Consider the following 18,523-nt stretch of genomic DNA (forward strand, 5'->3'; position numbering starts at 1 on the left):
GGGAAAAGGTTTTATGGTGGATCTGGGGAAATACTGTATATTGTATATATGAATTTTGGTGATCTAAGACTCTTCTGAAGCTGACATTATGTTGGGATTCACTTTACGGGAAGTTTTGGATCACAGAGTGGTTAAACAATGGCAGCGGAGGAATACTGATATGGGATGTTATTGACAGGATATATATGGTTGTCAGGGAGTTATACAGGGCATATGCCCAGGGTATATGGTAATGTCTATATATACTCATAGTGGAAACAATTAAAAACAACAGCTGGGGGGGTACTGGGCTCCTGGCCGGGGGGTCACTGTTGTGGGCCCTGGGAGAGCAGCGGCAATCCTCCAGGTGCAACGGCAAGAACCAGGAAGGAAGGAGGGCCCAACAGTGGGCTCTTGATACTAATGGCTACACTTTTGAGCCTATGCACCTGCAATAAGAACAAGGCCTAGAGTAGCATTGTGCCTGGGGGTTTCCTCCTGACAGCCTTCATGTTACTCAAATGTGGCCACTCTCACAGCCAAACTCAGCGTGTAGATGTGATGCATTCCCCCCAGCGTGGGACACGACACCCGGGGATGAGCCTCCCTGGCACCGAGGGATCACTACCACATACCAGCTGAAGAAGCAACTAGAAAATGACCTTGAATTAAAGATTCAAAGCGGAACAGCAGAATATACCTGTCTACATATAATAACATGACTTCGGGAAGCGGTTTGACCTAATGTAAGGGGGAAATGGAAAGGAGAAATGAGATTATAAGGCTGTGAGTCTCTAAAAGAGTCTGGAGGTTGTCAGAAGGAATACCCCTATGTACAACTGAACAGAGTCTAAGAGACAGATAAGGTAGATACAACCCCAGGTATTGGTTCTTTTGAGGGATAAAGAGACCCACGGGTTCTATGGTCATGGCAGAAGGGGTTCACTGCCATGACAGATGGCCCTTCTTTGGAGCTGGTGTTTCTGCATGATGGAAATGGACTCAGAGGGGATCTCTTTTCACAAGACTTGCATGCTACTTTATTGGAATTGTAGTTGGTGCTGGGTTTAAGATATATGTAGGGGATTTGAATCTCTGGACTGATAATATGACACCCAGGCCCAGAGCCTCAACAGACTTCAGCTCCTACACTTTGACTTATTGGACTTACTCCACTCAGCTAACATGGAGTTGAAGAAGGTCAACCACCACAACATGGAGCCTAGAGTGTCTACAACTAGAAGCGGGAAGAGTGCATCCAGTACCCATGTGCAATCTAAGCCCTCACTTGACATAGGTGTGCAATGGACACAACCAATCCAATGTCCACAGAGAAAATGTGGAATGGGTGTGGGAACGGTAGCCATGGGGGCTGCTGGGTGTGGGGAACGGGAGGAAGAGATGAGATGTGGAGGCGTTTTCGGGACGTGGAGTTGTCCTGGATAGTGCTTCACGGACAATTACGGGACACTGTAGATCCCCCCAGGGCCCACTGGATGGAACATGAGAGAGTCTGGGCTATGATGTGGACCATTGACTATGGGGTGCAGTGATGCTCAGAGATGAACTTACCAGGTGCAATGGATGTATCTCTATGATGGGAAAGAGTGTTGCTGTGGGGGGAGTGGGGGGCGGGGGCGGTGGGGTTGAATGGGACCTCATATATTTTTTTTAATGTAATTTAAAAAAAAATAATAATAAATATTTAAAAAAAAAAAAAAAAGAAAAAAGTCATTGGGTGTGGCTTCCAGAAAAACTCTTTAAGGGCACCGGCTCTGCTGGTTGGTGAGCCTATTGCCCTTGCCTCTTTGTCTTTTCTGCTGCCTGAGACAGACTCAGTGACAGGAGTTTCAAGGGTCATCTTGCCCCAGAGACAACCTTAAAGCTAGAATGCATAACGCTATGGACTGCGGAGCAGAACTATGGCAAGAATTTGGACTGTGGATCACGAGTAGCAGCTCTATACCAGCTCTAGACAGCAGACCTCTGGACGCACTTATTAGGAGAGAAAAATAGGCTTCTGTCTTCTTAAAACCACAGGACTTGGGGATTTCTGTTAAATGCAGTCAAACTTAATTGTAATTGAGATGGAGTTTGATATTTGAAAGTGGATGCTTCAAGTATGTAACAGACTCTAAAACATGGGGTTGCTGAATAACGGAGGAGAGAAGGCAAATGTTAAGGTCAAGGGAGACATATGAATCCCTGAAATTATGTCTCCAAATCCTGGGTCTGATCAATCCACCCGAGTCACTAGTTTCTTATGCAAAGAACATTTCTTGAATTCCGCCCTATAATATTTGTGACACTGCTAGGTGCATGGGATGTACTCTCTAAGTATTGCCGTATCAAATTATACCAGATGTGGCATTAATTGAGCAGGTGCAGAGTCACAACCCCATATTTTGGAGGGAAAATGCCCATATGTCCCCAAAGCAGAAATAAAAACTGAGCCGTTCTTGTTTCTTAATTTTATGGTAATTAAAATATTTCTCTATACAGTTAAGCCTATAGAGAAGAAAGTAGATTAGCGGCTGCCTAGGGAAGAATGGAGGAATTGGGGGGTGATGGCTGATGGTTTGGGTGTGATGAAACTATTCTAAAATTATGCTGATATTGCACAATTTTGTTAAGATATTAAAAATCATTGAATTGTACACTTTAAATCGAATGTACACTTTGTATGGCATGTACATATCTCAATAAAACTTTAAAAATATTTTACATATAAAAATAAATAAATAAATAAAGTAATCAAAGGGTATCACGACTACAGAAACAGACCAGTTTAGAAAAATAACCAATAAAACAAACTGCCACATTCAGCATAGCCCAGCTTATCGGTTTTTTTTTTCAATTCATTTATTTTTCTCTCCCCTTTCCCCCCACCCCAGTTGTCTGTTCTCTGAGTCCATTTGCTGCATGTTCTTCTTTGTCCACTTCTGTTGTTGTCAGCGGCACCAGGAATCTGTGTTTCTTTTTTGTTGCATCATCTTGCTGTGTCAATTCTCTGTGTGTTTGGCACCATTCCTGGGCAGGCTGAACTTTCTTTCACGCTGGGCAGCTCTCCTTACAGAGCGCACTCCTTGCGTGTGGGGCTCCCCTATGCAGGGACATCCCTGCGTGGCATGGCACTCCTTGCATGCATCAGCACTGCACGTGGGCCAGCTCCACACTGGTCAAGGAGGCCCGGGGTTTGAACTGCGGACCTCCCATGTGGTAGGCGGACGCCCTATCCACTGGGCCAAGTCTGCTTCCCAGCCCAGCTTACCTTGACTGATACAAATCCCCTGCTCTGCCATAGACATTTCAAATGTTCCTCATTTCATCCAATCCTTTTAGCTCAGGGGCCTCACATGTGCTGTGCCCCCTGCCTGGAACTCTTTTCTGAGCCTAGCTAATTAAGTTCTACTCAACTTCCAAGTGTCAGCCTAGTAATACCTGCTCTGAGCAGTGTCCCTTAGTTTCCCATGACTGGATTCATGCCCATTGCTTGTACCCATCTGCTTAGACTGGACAGATCTGGGCAGAGAGCATGGCTAGGATTTGCCATCTTCTGCCTTCAATATTTGTACTTCTTTGTCACCAACAATGCTTTGCAAGGGATGGTGGTGCAAAATTCAAGTGCCCACAGGGGCCAGGCAGGTGGTGTGAGTTGGCTCAGGTAGGGCCTGTGGGGCAGGACAGCACCTCTAAAGGAAGTGTCACTCTAGCTCACCATTGCTGTGGGAAACGGTAGGCTGATTTTTTCAAAAGAAGCTGAAATTCACATTATAACGTGAGATGGCATTTACTCAACAACATTTTATTGCACTGCAACTATGTTCTAGAATCTATGCTCAGTTTATGGTAAATTCAGAAAAATCCCCTCCCTGTGAAGGGAGATATCAGATTAACATGTAGAAATAAGATTATGTAAAATGCATAACGTGTCAGTTGGTGCCGAGTGCTAAGAAGAAAAACAAAACAGCAAGAGACATAAGTTAGGAGAGGGGGATGTGAGCCAGTTGAAATTTTACAAAAAGGGGCCAGGGAAGGTGTTACTTCAAAGGTGACCTTTAAGCAAAGCCCTAAGAGGAGGGAGATCACCGGGACAAGTGCGAGACGGGTGTTCCAGGCAAAGGGAGTATCACGGGCAGTGGCCCTGAGGTAGAGCAAGAGGCATCTTCGGGAACAACGAGGAGGCCAGTGGGGCCGAAACTGAGTGAGGCCAGGCGGAGAGCGGGAGGAGACGAGGTCAGAGAGGAAAGGGCAAACCACTGTAAGGACTTCTGCTAGGAGAGAAGGGAGCCACAGGAGGTTTTGAGCAGAGGGTCATGATCTGGTCAAACAGAACCCGGCTGGGTATGGAACCCGCCCGCCAGTGGCCAGTTTACCACCTCCCAAAGTCTGACAAGAGGAAACGCGAACCGCTCCCTGGGGTGCACTGCCTCCGTCCACCACCGCGGGGCAGCAGAGCCGCGCCGGGCGCCCTGTCTTCGGGTGGCCGCGCCCCGCCCCGCCCTCGGGCGCAGGTGGCCCCGGCCCCTGGGCACTTTCAGAGGAAGCTGGTCCAAGGACCCGCACCTCCGCTCCGCCCCTTTAAGAGCCAGAACTTCCGGAGGCCAGACCCGGGCCGAGCGAGGGCCGGGGGCCGAGCCTCGAGCTGCCAAGGAAGGCAGGCGGGGAAAAGTTCCCAAGTGAAGGACAACTTTCCCTGGGCCTGCAGCCGCACTGGCGTCCTAAAAGGGGCAGAGCCTCCCTCCCGGGACCTCGCGTGGCTTTCTAAATCCTGTGACTGGGAGGCGCCCCCAGCGCCCCCCTTCAGCCCGAGGGGAGGAATTGCCGAGCGCGGCGGCGAAGCCCCCTCGCGGCCGCAGCGCCCCGGACGCCCCCCTCCCCGCAGAGGGTTCCCAGGCCGATCCATCGGCCGCCGGGGGGAGGGGTGCCGGCAGGCGGGGACAGGTGCGCGGGGGACCGCCCTTCCCCGACAGGTGAATCACCCCAAGTGGGTCCTGGTTCCGTGGCTCTCGGTCCGCTCGGCTGGGCCCGAGCAGGGGCGGGCTGGACGGGGGCCGGCTCTGCCGCGCCCTCCCGGCGGGCTGGTCACTTGGTTCCGCCCCTCGGGGCTGGAGCGCACCTGGGACAGCCCACTTCCGGGGAGGGAGGCCGAGGAGCCCTTCCCCACCGCCCACCCCCGGGGCCAGCCCTCGGCTCCCACCCGTGTGTACCTGGGCCGGTCCATTCCCTGAGCGCGCAGGGGTGGAGCGGTTCGGAGGGCCACGGCTGGTCAAGGAAATTTCTCCCCGAAAGCTGGGAGCGCGTGCTTCCTCTACCTTATTCCCGCCTCTCAAAACTCCGGGACGCGGCGGGGTGGGGTTGGAATAGGGACAGGGAACGGAAGCAAGCAGCGGGAGGAGCGTGCACCCCTCCCAGGCTTAGTGCGCGCCGTGCCCCCTACCCTGCGGGTACCTAGGAGCGGAGGCGCGGGCCCGACGCGCCCAGACGGCGGCGATGGCGCTAGGGTCCCGTGCCCTGTCGCGGTGGCTGTGTCCCCACCCGGCCCCGGGAGGCCGGGGGTCGCTTGCGTTCGTGTGCTTCTTTCTCGGCACCTGGTGCACAGGTACGGGGTGGGGCTGGGGGCCTCGTGCCGCGGAGCGGCGGGAGGGCACAATGGAAGTGGGGGGATGGAGTTCCGCGCAGCCGGGAGGCGGGGGAGCTGGGGGACGGGGGCGGGGAGGGGGCCTGAGACCGCACGACCCGCTGGGTCTCGGGGAGAGCCCGAGTGTGCCCGGGTGGGGGGATTCCCCATCCGTGCCGTGGAGCGATCCCCGCCCTGGGCCGGAGATAGCAGGAAGTGAAACTCCTGGAACCCGGAGCCCGAGAGCCCGGGAGCCTGGGAAAATGGGACCCTTTGTAGGGGTGGAAGGCCCGCTGGATCACCAGAAAAGGCTGCGGTGGGGACTCGGGCGCGCCCCGGGATTTTTAAATCCCGAGGTAACGGAGATAGGACACTCAAGGGCTCCATCGAACGCTTCCTGGAGGGAGAATTCAAGAAACGGAACCCAAGCCTCGGGTGGGTGCGGGAGTGAGAAACTCGCACCCCCATCCGTGGCTTTAGAGTATCTGTGCCTATCTGTGGGGAGGAATTTACGGACTTGGTTTGAAACCCCCTTCTGGCAAGTTTTTACCTGAAGCAGATGTTTGTTTAGATAGGGGGAGGGGGAGTGGGAAGGCTTTATCTTTGTCATATTCTTGTTCATGTGCCATGGCTTTGGGTAAGGGAGGTGGGAGGCTGGTGGGGATTTGGGGGGGATGGGAGCACTCCAGGGCAGTGATTCAGTCACACAGCTCTAAAACTTTCTCTCCCATTCACAAAATCCTGGGGAACTGGGAGCCTGGGGGGGTTCCATTGTAGTGGCCATTTGGCCTTGCCGGTACAGGCCACAGAGAGAACAGCAAGGGGAAGAGGGGCCTGCAGAGGTTCGGAGCCCACAGCCCGGGGAGAGGGGTGGACAGTTTGTGCCAAGGGATCCCTCTGTAATCTGGCAGTGTGACCTTGCTTATTCCTGCTGAAGCCCCTCCCTGGGCTAGCGGTGCAGCCCCCCCACCAGGCGGCCCCCTGCTGATCTTCCAACCTTGCCTCCAGCCCCTGCCAGTGCCATCCAGGTGACGGTGTCTGACAACTACCACGTGGTGATCCTGTTCCAGCCTGTGACACTGCCCTGCACCTACCAGATGACCACGACCCCCACGGTGCCCATCGTCATCTGGAAGTACAAGTCTTTCTGCCGGGACCGCATCGCCGATGCCTTCTCCCCAGGCAGCGCCGACAACCAGCTCAACGCCCAGCTGGCGGCTGGGAACCCGGGCTTCAACCCGTACGTGGAGTGCCAGGACAGCGCACGCACCGTCAGGGTGGTGGCCACCAAGCAGGGCAACGCCGTGACCCTGGGCGGCTACTACCAGGGCCGGAGAATCACCATCACCGGAGGTGTGTTGGGCGGGGCCGGGGGGAGGGCGTGGGGTCCCCCACCCAGAAGCTCGCGTACGAGGGTCTGAAGAGACACACCTTTCCACTCGCTGAGTGAACAGCGAAGGTTTCTGGAGCACCTGACACCTACATACTGGGCACTATTCTCAGCCCTGGAAAGACAGCCCTTAACAAAATCAGCCACTGGGGAGCTCACATTCCAGGGAGGGAGGAAAATGAAGTAAACATAACGCATGTGCTTGAAGGTACAGAAAATCAGTCATGCAGACGGAGAAGCAGAGGGGCTAGAGTGTTACCACCTCTACCCCCATTAGCAGTAACTACTGGTGAAAATGTCCAAAGGGCCTCCTCCTGTGTGCCGGACTCAAATCGAGGTTGACGTGGATTCACTCGTTTAGACCACAGAATCATTGGAGAAGTAGATACTCTTATGATTGTTTTGCAGGAGGAGACTGAGGCCCAGAGAGGTAAAGTGACCTGCCTGGGGTCACACAGAGCTGGAGTCTAACCTACCCACTCTTCACTCTGCGCCTCCTAGAGGAAGTGACAGGAGTGAGCCGATGGGGCAAAGGATTATCCTGGAATGGTCCACGACTTGCAGGCTGGAAACGTCCATGACTTGCAGGCATTTTACACACATTCTCTCACTGAGTCCTCACCATCACATCCTACGCACATGACAGCTGAGGCACAGAGAGGTCACAGAGCTCCTCTAGGTGCACAGTTAGTAAGGGTGGGCGTCGGGATTTGAACTGAGGCAGCTTGAGAGCCTTCATTCTTTACCGTGATGCCGCCTCCTGATGGGAAGTGGCGTTCCCGGGGGACTAAGGATGGTGGGGAGGGAAGGTGTTCATTCATTCATTTGGTATTTATCAAGCACGCACTAAGTGCCAGGCACTGCGCAGGCGCTGGGGATGGAGTGGCGATCAGGACAGCCGAGGACCCTGCCCTGGAGAAGACAGCCTTCTAGCAGAGGGAGATGGGCAGTAAACAGGCCGATAGAAGAGTAAGAGAACTGCGGAGAATGCTAAGTGCTCCAAAGAAAACAGAGCTGGGTGACCTACTATGTGGAATGACCCGGGGCCCAGGCCCCACCTTAACGCCTCTGTGGATGTGATTTGGGGAGGGGCTGGGGCTGGGCCCTGAAGAATCTGGGAGGCAGTGAGGCAGTGGTCAAGGCTGAAGGGCCCCCCCGCCTCACGGATCTATCCTTTTACTGCCCTGAGCAAGGACCAGAGTTTTCATCCTAGGCAGAGGGGCAGAGCGGGGGAGGGGGTGCCCCTGTGCAGACCCCAAGAGACCAGGCCGTGGAACTCACTCCTTCCTTTCCCGGTCTAGGCCGTGGTGGAAGGCAGGGGTCCAGGGGTGGGCTTGGGTCCTGTCTCAGGGCAGTTCAGTCCTAAGCACCTGCTGTTCTGAGGTCACTGCTTGGGGGGCTCCACCTTGTCAGAGCTGGGGGCTTCTGCAACCTGGACTGGCGCGACTGTCCAACCCATCAGGACCACCAAGTCCTGAGGGTGCCCTTGACGAATGCCCGGAACGTGCCACCTCTGCAGAAGACAAAGCTCCAGGGCGGCCCTCTGGCTCTATCCAGAGCACAGCCTTTAGGGGCTGCCCAGGCCCAGAGCTTTCTCGCTACCTCGACCTAGACCCGCATTTGGCTCGGCCGGGTCTGAAAGCGCCCATTGTGTGTGTGTCCTTTCAGGAAGCCCAGCAGCTGCGGGAGCTTCCTCCGTTTCAGCTTTGGCCGCGGGGTGGAGCGGCTTCCCCTGGGGGGCCCTGGGGGACCTACCATCTTGGTTTGAAAAAGGAAAGTCCTAGGTCCCAGGACACTGCCTAGTCCTCGGCAAACTGGAGCGGTGGGGCCCCTAGGTGTCCCTCGGCGCAGGCTGGCTCCGGGCCCCCTCCCATCCCTCCTGCTTCCGTGATGCAGGGTGCCTAGGGAGAGGCCCGTGTGGACCCCTCAGGCTGCCTGGGGCCCGTGTGCCCCTTACTCTCAGCAGCCCTGGCCACAGAGCCCCATGGGACCCCTGGGGTCCTGAGGGCCTTCTCTGCCAAGCACGGATCAGGACGCAGGGGCCCAGGGCGCGGTGGAGGCCTGCACCTAAAACAGTTAGGGCAGAGCCCATCCCACGGAGCTCGGGAGCTCGGGGCCAGACGAGGCGGGGAGCAGGGTGCGCCATGCAGGAAGGAGGTGGCCCGGGCCTTAGGATTTTTCAAAAGAAGCCGGAAAGCCATATTTTCACGGGTTGTCAAAACATCATATGGGCCAAACAAAATGCACTCAGGGCCGGATCCAGCCCACAGATCCCAGATTTCCACCCTGGGCCTACACCCTCTCGCTGCGGCAGGGGCTCCTGTCTACCCTGGGCTCTGGGTAGGGCCTGCCTCTTAGCTCAGGTTCGGGCAGGGTGTGGTCAGGATCCAGTTGAAAGTCAGAGCTGGAAAAAAGATGGGCGGAGAGGGCATTAGGGAGTCTGGAAGATTTAGGAGAATCTAGTTCTAGGTTAGATGAGGAGTCAAGGAGAGAGAGGCGCTGAGGGCATGGCGCCTAGAGATAAGCCCCTTCCAGGGAGAGCTCCAGACACAGCGGCCAGACTGCCCACGGAGTCATGCCCTCCACTCCTTCAGGTCTACCGTGAAGGTCACCTTATCTGGAAGCTTCCTGGCCACCTAATTTCAAATGGCCCAGCCCCCACGCCACCCCTGGCACAGGCTGTCCCCCTTGCCTGCTTTGTTTTCTCCATAGTGCTTATCACCATCTGATAGGCGATACATTTTGGTTTTTTATTTGCCCTTCTTTCCCAGTTAGGATCTGTGCTCCATAAGTGCAGGGATTTATATCTGTTCTGGCTAGCAGTGGTTCTCAAACTTTTCGGTCCTAGGACCTCTTTATGCCCTTAATGATTGAGGTCCTCCAGGAGCTTTTGTTTTTACAGCTTTCAAACTGATAAGCATTAAAAGTATTTTAAATGGCAATAATAAACTCGTTATAGATTAACATACATAATATATATTTTAATAGAAAGTAACCACAATTTCCAGAACTAAACAAAGGGATTTTAATGAGAGAAGTGGCCTTGTTTTATATTTTTACAAATCTCTTTAAAAGTCTGACTGAATAGAAGCACCTGGATTCCCACCACTACTTCTACATTTAACCTATCATGATACAGCATGTTACGTAGCTTCTGGAAAACTCCATTTTCCACTCAGGCAAGATTAAGTGAAAAAGGCAGACAACGTCTTAGTATTATTATGACAATAACTTCAACTCAGGGGTCCCCTGGAATGTCTTGGGGACTCCCAGGATCCACAGACTACACTCTAAGAACGGTCACTCTCAGCATACCAGGCGACTCAGATACTTTTTGGAATGTAGTGAGCCCCAAGCAATTATTTGTTGACTAGTGAACTAATGAATCAAGTGCCTATTTGAATAGAACTCTGTTGCCAGACCACTGGAATAGACCCCCAAGGCCAGCACAGGGAAGGAAGAGGTTCATTCTAAGGCTCGGCTCCCAGCCAGGCCCTCTGACCCCACGCACCCCACAGAGACTGAGACAGGCCAGTTCCTGCTTCCATGGAGCCCACCTCCTCTTGGGGTGCTGGACAGTTAGCCTTCCACTGGGTGCTATGTTTTGGCAGTGGGCTGAGGGAGCACTGTGAGCTGGGGTGCCAGGGAGTCCTGGAAGACGAGGCTTGAGTAATGGGAAGGAACCAGCCCTGCAATGGCCGGGAGGCCACACGGCCAGCAGGGAGAAGGCCCAGGCACATGCAAGGCAGGTGAAGCTCAGCGTGCTGGGGGCCGGTGGGGATGCCGCTGGCATGGGACCCAGTAGCCAGATGTGCCAAGGAACTCATGGGCCTGGGCTGGGCATTTAAAATGGTGCAGGGGACAACGTGGAGAGGTTTCTCCTGTGGACATGAGGCCTGGGCTGGGGACCTGAAGAAAGAAAAGGCTCTGCTTCTTTCTTTCCCTCCACAAATACTGACTGATGCTCTGGGGGTGCCAGGGACTGGGGACTGGGGCACACAGTTCCCGCCCTCACGGAGCTCTGTGCAGGAGGGCCATGGGTGCACAGGGCATGGTGGTGGGCAGCTCAGTGTGAGCCGGAGCAGCTGGGAGGGAAGGTGAGCGGCTGAGGGGATATAACTAACGAGGGCCTGAGGAGGAGGGAGGAAGCGGATGTGCCGGAAGACTTTGATCATGTTTAGTAGGCTCCTTGCCTGGGACTGCTTCAGACCAGAGCTTCCCCAAGCCCTGGGTGTGGCCTGGAATGTGGACACTGAAGGGTGGGGGGGTAGGGGGTGGACGAGGGCATGTATGGGGTCTCAGGCTCACTCCCTGCCTGGCTCCTGGAATCTGGCCTGGCCATCTCCATCTCCTTGCCCCGGCCTCACCACCCGGGTGTGCACCAGGCTCCGTGGCAGTTCATGTCACAGGGGAGTTGAGGCTGTTGCCTGGCGAGGCGGCCCCCCGGCTTGCACGCCCCCGAGCACTGGCTCTGTAGTTGGACGCCTCCAGCTCCAGTATCGGCGAGCTGTGGTGGCGGGTGAGGTAACCTCTCCAGACCCGGTGCCGTCTATAAACCAGGAGGTCAGCAGGGCCCGCCTCACAGAATACGTGGAGTAGCCCTGCCAAGCGCTTAGAACAAGGCCCAAAAGGCCGCGTGCCCCTGGAAGAATGGTTTCATCTTCACTTGACCCACAAGCCCCTGTGCTTCCTTCGTTGGGGTGACGGGGGTCGGCCTGGCAGGGGCTGCCACCCTAACCCATCTCCTCCCACAGATGCCGACCTCACCTTCGACCAGACGGCTTGGGGAGACAGTGGGGTGTATTACTGCTCCGTGGTCTCAGCCCAGGACCTGCAGGGCAACAACGAGGCCTACGCGGAGCTCATCGTCCTTGGTGAGCGTGGGGCCGAGAAGGGAGGGGAAGAGAACGGGCGCTGCTTCTGTCCACTTCCGCGTGCTGCCCTCTGCCTCCCACACTCTCTCTGGGCTCTATGTCCTGCTTTGCTCTCCCCCTCGCAGCGCCTCCAGTCACTTGGGCTTATCTGTTCCGCACACCCCTGGCAGGGACTCCTCCCACCGCCCCAACCCCCATCGTTCAGCCCGAGCCAGACGGCGAATAGAGAGAACTGGGGGTTCAGCCTCCTCCTGGCCTCCTTTTTAAAGAGTACAGAAGTGGTCAGAGTTGATGGGCAGTGAGCGAGGAGGGTTGTTTGTGGGTAACTGAGAGGATGCCGGACCAGCCTTCTGCCACATCCCCGGGCCCAAAGCGCCTTGTCACGGCATGGGGTCTTTGCCCTCTGCCCTGCTCAGGTGCTGCTGTGTAGAGCGCCCCACCCCTCAGACGGGGTGGACTTGGGGTGCCTGCCTCAGGTCTCCCTGCTGTCTGACGGGATGTTGCCAGGGGCGACACATATGGTCTTGCGTGGCCTGTGCTGTATGTGAGTGCGTCCAGGCTGGGCATTGCTGTCATCTCGTGCACGATGCAGAGATGCACATGTGTGAAGAAGCACACATGGGGGGGCACGCTGCAGGGAGCTCGCACCGCGCACCGAGTCCATGTGTTGGGGATGGGATGCGGTGGACTAGACTAGTGGCGACCTGCATGGCCTTTGGTGAAATGCCCAGTCAGCATCAGCCGTGCTCAAAATGTTACTCTAGGACTTGTTAACACTCCAAAAGTAGATTGAGGCCCCCAAAGAGCTTTTGTGCATGCGGGATAGCTCTAGGGCTATCTATCAAGTTAGATATTAAAACCGAGAGCGTTTTAAAGGCCAAGCACACAACCTATTAGCCATTGGAGTGGTGATGTCACCAATTGTCACGTAGTCTCTGGGAAACTCCACTGTATGCTCATGAGAGACCCACACTGAGAAAGGCAAACGGCAGCTCGGAATTGTTAGGAAAGTAGCTTTGGCCCTGTGGACTGGACTACACTTTGAGAACCGCTGATGTAGCTGCTCCAGCCCCCTCGTGGGGGCAGGACCCGCTGGCATGGGCTACGCAGTGTGTAGACGTCTGTCAGCGTGCGGACGCCCTGGGAGAGGCCAGCCTTGGGAGGCCCAGAGCTCCAGGGCTTCCAAGGGAAGGTGCTGACTGGGTGGCGAAGCTTGTTCCATGGCACGTGATAGGATCTGTGACCTGAGGTCGGAGCCCGTGGGCCCAGAACCAGTGCCACGTTGTGCCTTTTGTGGGCCGTAGGTACTTTGGCCTTGGTGTGCCGAATTATATTTTATGATCATGTTGCTAATAAGGCAACTCATTATTATATATTCAACATGGGATCGTATCCCTTTTGGGAGGTTCTGATTGTAAAAGAAATTAAAAATAAAACATTTTCCTGGGCCCCTAAAAGTATGATGAGCCTTGGGCACTGTGCCTCCATGCCTGATAGCACCCATGACCGTGGCCAGGTGGAGCACCCAAGCTAGGCGGATCTGTCAGGACCCCACGGGTGGTACCAGACCACATAGTCTCTGGGTGGAAGCCCCTTTGGGCTACAGAGTTGCCCACTGCCTGAGAGTGGGTACATTAAGTGACGGAAGCCTTTGGGAAAACACCCACATCTGGGCGGACGTGTGCACGGGGACCTTCTAGGCCACCAAGCCTTCTCCTACCTCGAGGTACACCTTAGACCTGCTCTGCCTGGAGTCGGGCTCCGGGGGCGGGGCGGCCTGGGCTGGCTCTTGCCAGCATAATCTCCTATTTCTCTTTTGTCCCTCCAGGCAGGACCTCGGGGGTGGCTGAGCTCTTACCTGGTTTTCAGGCGGGGCCCATGGAAGGTATGGGGGGTGGAGTCCTGAGTGGGGCTTCTCTTGGGGTGCCCTCTCCCTACCATGTACCACACTGTCTCTGGAATTCTCCTCCCCATCCTAAACACTGCCTGCGGTGGACTGCCCCACTCACTCGGGCTGACTCCGGGGCATCTGGTGGCCTGGCTCTGGGCATGGGGGTCAGGGGGCTGGACCGGCCAAGGAGGGGCCCGGGGTGTAGGCAGAGGCTCCCGTGACTGGTTCCTGCGTTGCTCTCTGGGAGTAGGCTGATCTGGGCAGCTGGCCCTCTCTCTCCCTGGGACTGCAGCCTGCCCTGCTCTGGCCAGCTGGCCTCTCATTTTCTGCTCCCCTCAGTATGAGCCCAGGGGCCCCTTCCCCACCTTGGGGACAGGCCTGGTTGTGGAGGGGTGGGCCTCCCTCTGCTGCTGTGCCCCCACCTCTAGCATGAAGGATCTAGCTCGGGCTGCAGCTTCCCTGACCCGCTTTGCACGCATCCCCCACCTCCCCCGACCCTGCCCTGGCCCCGCTGTGCTGTCCAGCCCAGCTGCCCCGCAGGCTCGGGGCTCAGGCCCGTCCTCATGTCTCTACAGACTGGCTCTTTGTGGTCATGGTCTGCCTGGCCGCCTTCCTCGTCTTCCTCCTCCTGGGCATCTGCTGGTGCCAGTGCTGCCCCCATACCTGCTGCTGTTACGTCAGGTGCCCCTGCTGCCCGGACAAGTGCTGCTGCCCGGAGGCCTGTGAGTGCCCCTTGTGCAGCTGCCCCCCCTCCCTCCCAGGTCATCGTCCCACCTCCAGGACAGGGCCACTGGCCTGGAGGCTAGGACTTCAGCAGTCGGGGGGGAAGTGGGCCATGAAGGACCTGAATTTCTTAATTTTCATTCATTTTGAGTTTTTTCCCTTTTGAAGGTATAGTCCAGGCCCCTGGTTTAAAAAAAAATTCCAGTAGTACAAAACTATTCACAGAAAGGTGAAGCTCCCTTTAAAGACGACGTCTTAAGTGCAAACTGTAAGAACCTAAACAAGGTTCACAGCACTGCGTGGCTCAGGTAGATGGAAAAGCCACGGCTTCACGCCACACACCCAGATCCAGCACGAGAGTGGAAAGCATGGAGGGTGTGGGGAGGAAGTGGGGCAGAGGTGAGGAGGGAAGAGAAACCAAGCAGAAGAGAAGGAAACGGAGAAACCAAGTCTGCCACCTGCTGCTGCCCCCTTCCCTTCCTCGGGACGTCAGCTGTTACCTGTTCCTGGGGTGTCCCTTGGAGGGCGGATGTAGGAGCACGTCTGCACACGCAGCGCACAGCGCAGGAGTAGTAGAAGGGCAGGGGGCTGCTACGGGCAGGGGCAGGCTCGAGGCCTGGCTTGGCCCGCTGGGAAGCCAAGTGAGTGAGTCTCCTCTCCGAGTCCGCTTCCTTCTCTGTGAATGGGCGAGGCCAAGGGCGGGGAGGACGCTCCTGCTGGCGGGCAGCGCGGCCCGGCCTGTGTGCAGGGCTCGTGCCTGCTGGCGGTCAGCCTCGAAATGCCCTTGGGCACAGAGAGAGCCCTGCCCCTGTCACTCTGCGGCCACAGGCCAGTGGCGCTCCCTCTCTGAGCCTGGGTTTCCCTCTGTAAGGTCCCAACCGACCTCGCAGGTGTTATGTGAGCCTTAGAGGAAGAGCATGCTGAAGCCGGCACAGGAGCTGGCTCATTCTGTGGCACCCTGGTTCCTCAAAGCACCACCCTCTCCCCCCAAATTCCACCACTCTCCACCCTCCGGAGGATCCTGCCGGCCTTCCTCTTTCTCCCTTGTCATTTTTAGCTGAGAGCTGCTTGCTCAGGCACTGGGTGTTGGTGCACCTCACGGATTCATGGAGGGAGACCCACAGGCCGCAACCAAGTCTGCTGCTGCCCTAGGAATCCAGGCTGGGAGGGGCCAGAACTACACATGCTGGGTCAAGGTCACAGCTCCTGTGACCTGAGGTCCCACCAGGTCTCCAACAGAGGCCCTCTTCCCTCTGCCCCAGCCCCCACTGGCCCGTCAGAGGGCAGGAGTCTCACTAACGACAGACTGGCAGCTATCCAGCTAACGAGGGGGCCTGGGGTGGGGCTGAGCGCTTAGCCTTTGGCCTTGGAATAGAATCAGAGGCGCAGGGAGCCTTTCCTTCTTCCTGTTCCTGTCCTGTCTTGTCTCAGGGAGGAAGGGACTCACCTAGGGCCCAGTGACCTTGCTGCCAGAGCAGCCACCAGAACTCAGCTTCTTGCTGTGGGAGGGAAGCTTTGCCCTTAAGCCCGGGGGGGGGGGGGGGGGGGGGGGAGGGGGGGGCGGCTGGGAGCCTAGCATTGGGAACTAGAGGAGATATTTTGCTGCTGTGGCTGAAGAGTTAACTCTCTCGGCTCCCACCTGCTGCCTTGCCTTAGACCGATTTCCATTGTATCTGGGGCCAGAAGATAACCAGGAGGGAGTGCCCAGCAGGTAGGAGGGGGAAAGCATGGACCCCCAGAGGGCTGGCTTTTTTAGAGCAGGGGCTCTACCACTGAAGGGAATACTTGATGTGGCCAGTGGGGACAGCAGTGGGCTTCATCGAAGGGGCAGCTGCGTCCTCTCTCGCCCTGCAAGAACACAGGTCTGAGGCAGCCACATCTGAGGAAGTGGCTGGAGAGTTGGAAATTCATGTAAAACCTTCTGATTGTCAGATGTTGGCAAAGCACCCAACTGTCCAAACAAAACATGCTGGCCTGCCAGATTGGGGTGGTGGGCTGCCAGTGTGCACCCCCTACCCTGAAACGTCTGTGCGAAGTCATGTGGGAGGTGGGGACTCTGTGAAGCTGATGTCCCTGAGCTCAGGGACCCGGCAGAAACAGAATGAGGAGTGACAGGGGACCTAAAGAGGTGTCACACTTGGGGGACTGGGGAGGCCCAGGCACACATCCCTCCAGATCCCTGACCACAGTGCAGGGTACCCTGGCCTCTTTGTCACATGGTCTGTGTCCCCCCAGTATATACTGCAGGCAAGGCGGCCACCTCAGGTGTCCCAAGCATCTACGCCCCCAGCACCTATGCCCACCTGTCCCCTGCCAAGACCCCACCCCCGCTAGCCATGATTCCCATGGGCCCTGTCTACAACGGTTACCCTGGAGACTTCGACAGGAACAGCTCAGGTGAGGCCTGTGGGAGCCAGGGGTGAGGGGAAGGGGAGGCTGAGCATTTGGGCACTAAGGGGTCTGGGGCTGAAAGAGCCTGGAGGGGCCAGGGCGGTGGGTGTTGCAGGTGGGCAGTCACTGATAGCCAGTCTTTTCCCCCAGTCGGTGGCCACAGCTCCCAGGTGCCCCTCCTTCGTGACACAGACAGCAGTGTGACCTCTGGTGAGAACCGGTCATTCTGAGGTGGCTGTGCCTGGAGAGGCGGAGGTGGGTCAGCTTCTGTCTCCCACACTCAGGCCTATGCCTTCCACTTCCTGCCCCCAGAGGTCCGCAGTGGCTACCGGATTCAGGCCAGCCAGCAGGATGACTCCATGCGGGTCCTGTACTACATGGAGAAGGAGCTGGCCAACTTTGACCCTTCACGACCCGGTGCCCCCAACGGCCGCGTGGAGCGGGGTGAGCAGGAGCTGGGGCCTGAGAACTCCCAGAGGGGGGAGGGAAGCACATATCCTTGATTCCTCCCCTGAGGATGCTTGTTGCAAATCCTGGGCAGAGTCCCCTCCCTCCATCCCTCCCTCCCACGGACACAGTGAGAAGTGGCTAGGATCCTGCATGTCATCACTTAATAGATAATAAACCTAGGGCCCCCTGGAAAGTGCAGAAGCCAAGTAGGTGACACTGCTGGTCCTGGGGGCCCCTGGCCTCCTCCCAGCAGCCAGTGATACCTCCCTTCCCTTCAGCCATGAGTGAAGTCACCTCCCTTCATGAGGACGACTGGAGATCCCGGCCTTCCAGGGGCCCTACCCTCACCCCGATCCGGGATGAGGAATGGGGTCGCCATTCCCCCCGGAGTCCCAGGAGGTGGGAGCAGGAGCCCCCCCCAGAGCGGTCCAGGGGTGGCTGGGGGTCCGGGCGGCCCCGGGCCCACTCTGTGGATGCTCTGGATGACTTCACCCGGCCGGGCTCTGCTGAGTCAGGGAGGAGGTCTCCTTCAAGCAGCGGGAGGAGAGGCCGAGCCTATGCAGTCCCCCGAAGTCGCAGCCGTGACGACCTCTACTACCAAGACGACTCAGGGGACTTTTCCCATTCCCGAGCTCCCCGCCATGACGAGTTCAGGTCCAGGGACCACTCTCAGGCCAACCCCCGGTCCCACTACCATTCTTCCCGGGACGCCCCGGAGGATGGCTCCAGGTCTGGGAACCCCCACTATGATGGGCGGCTGCTGGAGGAAGCCTTGAGGAAGAAAGGGCAAGGGGAAAGGAGAAGACCCTGCAGGGAAGAGGAAGAGGAGGAGGCCTACTACCCAACAGCGCCGCCTCCTTACTCTGAGACAGAATCCCAGGGCTCCCGAGAGCGCAGGCTGAAGAAGGTGAGTGGGCCGCCCCACCTGACTTCAGGACCCTTCCTGGAACCTTCTCTTCGGTTCTCAGTTGACGCCCTTTTTTCTTTTTCTCTTGCAGAACTTGGCCCTAAGTCGGGAAAGTTTAGTCGTCTGATCTTAACGTTTTGTATGAAGCTTTTGTACTTTTTTTTTTCTAATTTGAGTTGAAAATATTGACATTGGTCTTTCCTCCTGAGTCTAATAAAGTTTTATAATCCCAAGGGTTTGGGGAAAGTGTTTGTTTTGCTACGTGGGGGGGGGGGGGGGGGGGGGGAGGAAGCCCGGC

General features: G+C 56.6%; 1 protein-coding gene across 2 annotated transcripts; it reads left to right on the plus strand.

The window, feature by feature from the left end:
• Positions 1–5,152: 5,152 nt before the first annotated feature.
• On the plus strand, positions 5,153–18,458 carry LSR (lipolysis stimulated lipoprotein receptor). 2 transcript variants are annotated; one of them, XM_058279231.2, is made up of 10 exons: positions 5,162–5,581; positions 6,608–6,952; positions 11,744–11,863; positions 13,692–13,748; positions 14,330–14,476; positions 16,713–16,874; positions 17,019–17,078; positions 17,181–17,312; positions 17,597–18,225; positions 18,317–18,458. In XM_058279231.2, exons 1-10 carry the CDS (start codon positions 5,473–5,475, stop codon positions 18,350–18,352), a joined length of 1,797 nt encoding a protein of 598 aa, XP_058135214.1. In that variant the 5' UTR covers positions 5,162–5,472; the 3' UTR covers positions 18,353–18,458. The 2 variants fall into 2 exon arrangements, with proteins under 2 accessions (XP_058135215.1, XP_058135214.1); XM_058279232.1 differs by lacking the exon at positions 13,692–13,748 and having other exon boundaries at positions 5,153–5,581.
• Positions 18,459–18,523: the final 65 nt, after the last annotated feature.

The sequence above is a fragment of the Dasypus novemcinctus genome, chromosome 18, assembly GCF_030445035.2.
Source record: "Dasypus novemcinctus isolate mDasNov1 chromosome 18, mDasNov1.1.hap2, whole genome shotgun sequence".
In the NCBI taxonomy this organism is placed as follows: Eukaryota; Metazoa; Chordata; class Mammalia; order Cingulata; family Dasypodidae; genus Dasypus; species Dasypus novemcinctus.

What these genes read in the sequence shown, in the direction of transcription:
- LSR (XM_058279231.2), top strand. Translation starts at nt 5,473, where the DNA reads ATGGCGCTAGGGTCCCGTGCCCTGTCGCGGTGGCTGTGTCCCCACCCG. An exon ending in CTTCGACAGGAACAGCTCAG is followed by an intron (nt 16,875 to 17,018) that starts GTGAGGCCTGTG and finishes CTTTTCCCCCAG; the next exon opens with TCGGTGGCCACAGCTCCCAG. An exon ending in GAGAGCGCAGGCTGAAGAAG is followed by an intron (nt 18,226 to 18,316) that starts GTGAGTGGGCCG and finishes TTTCTCTTGCAG; the next exon opens with AACTTGGCCCTAAGTCGGGA.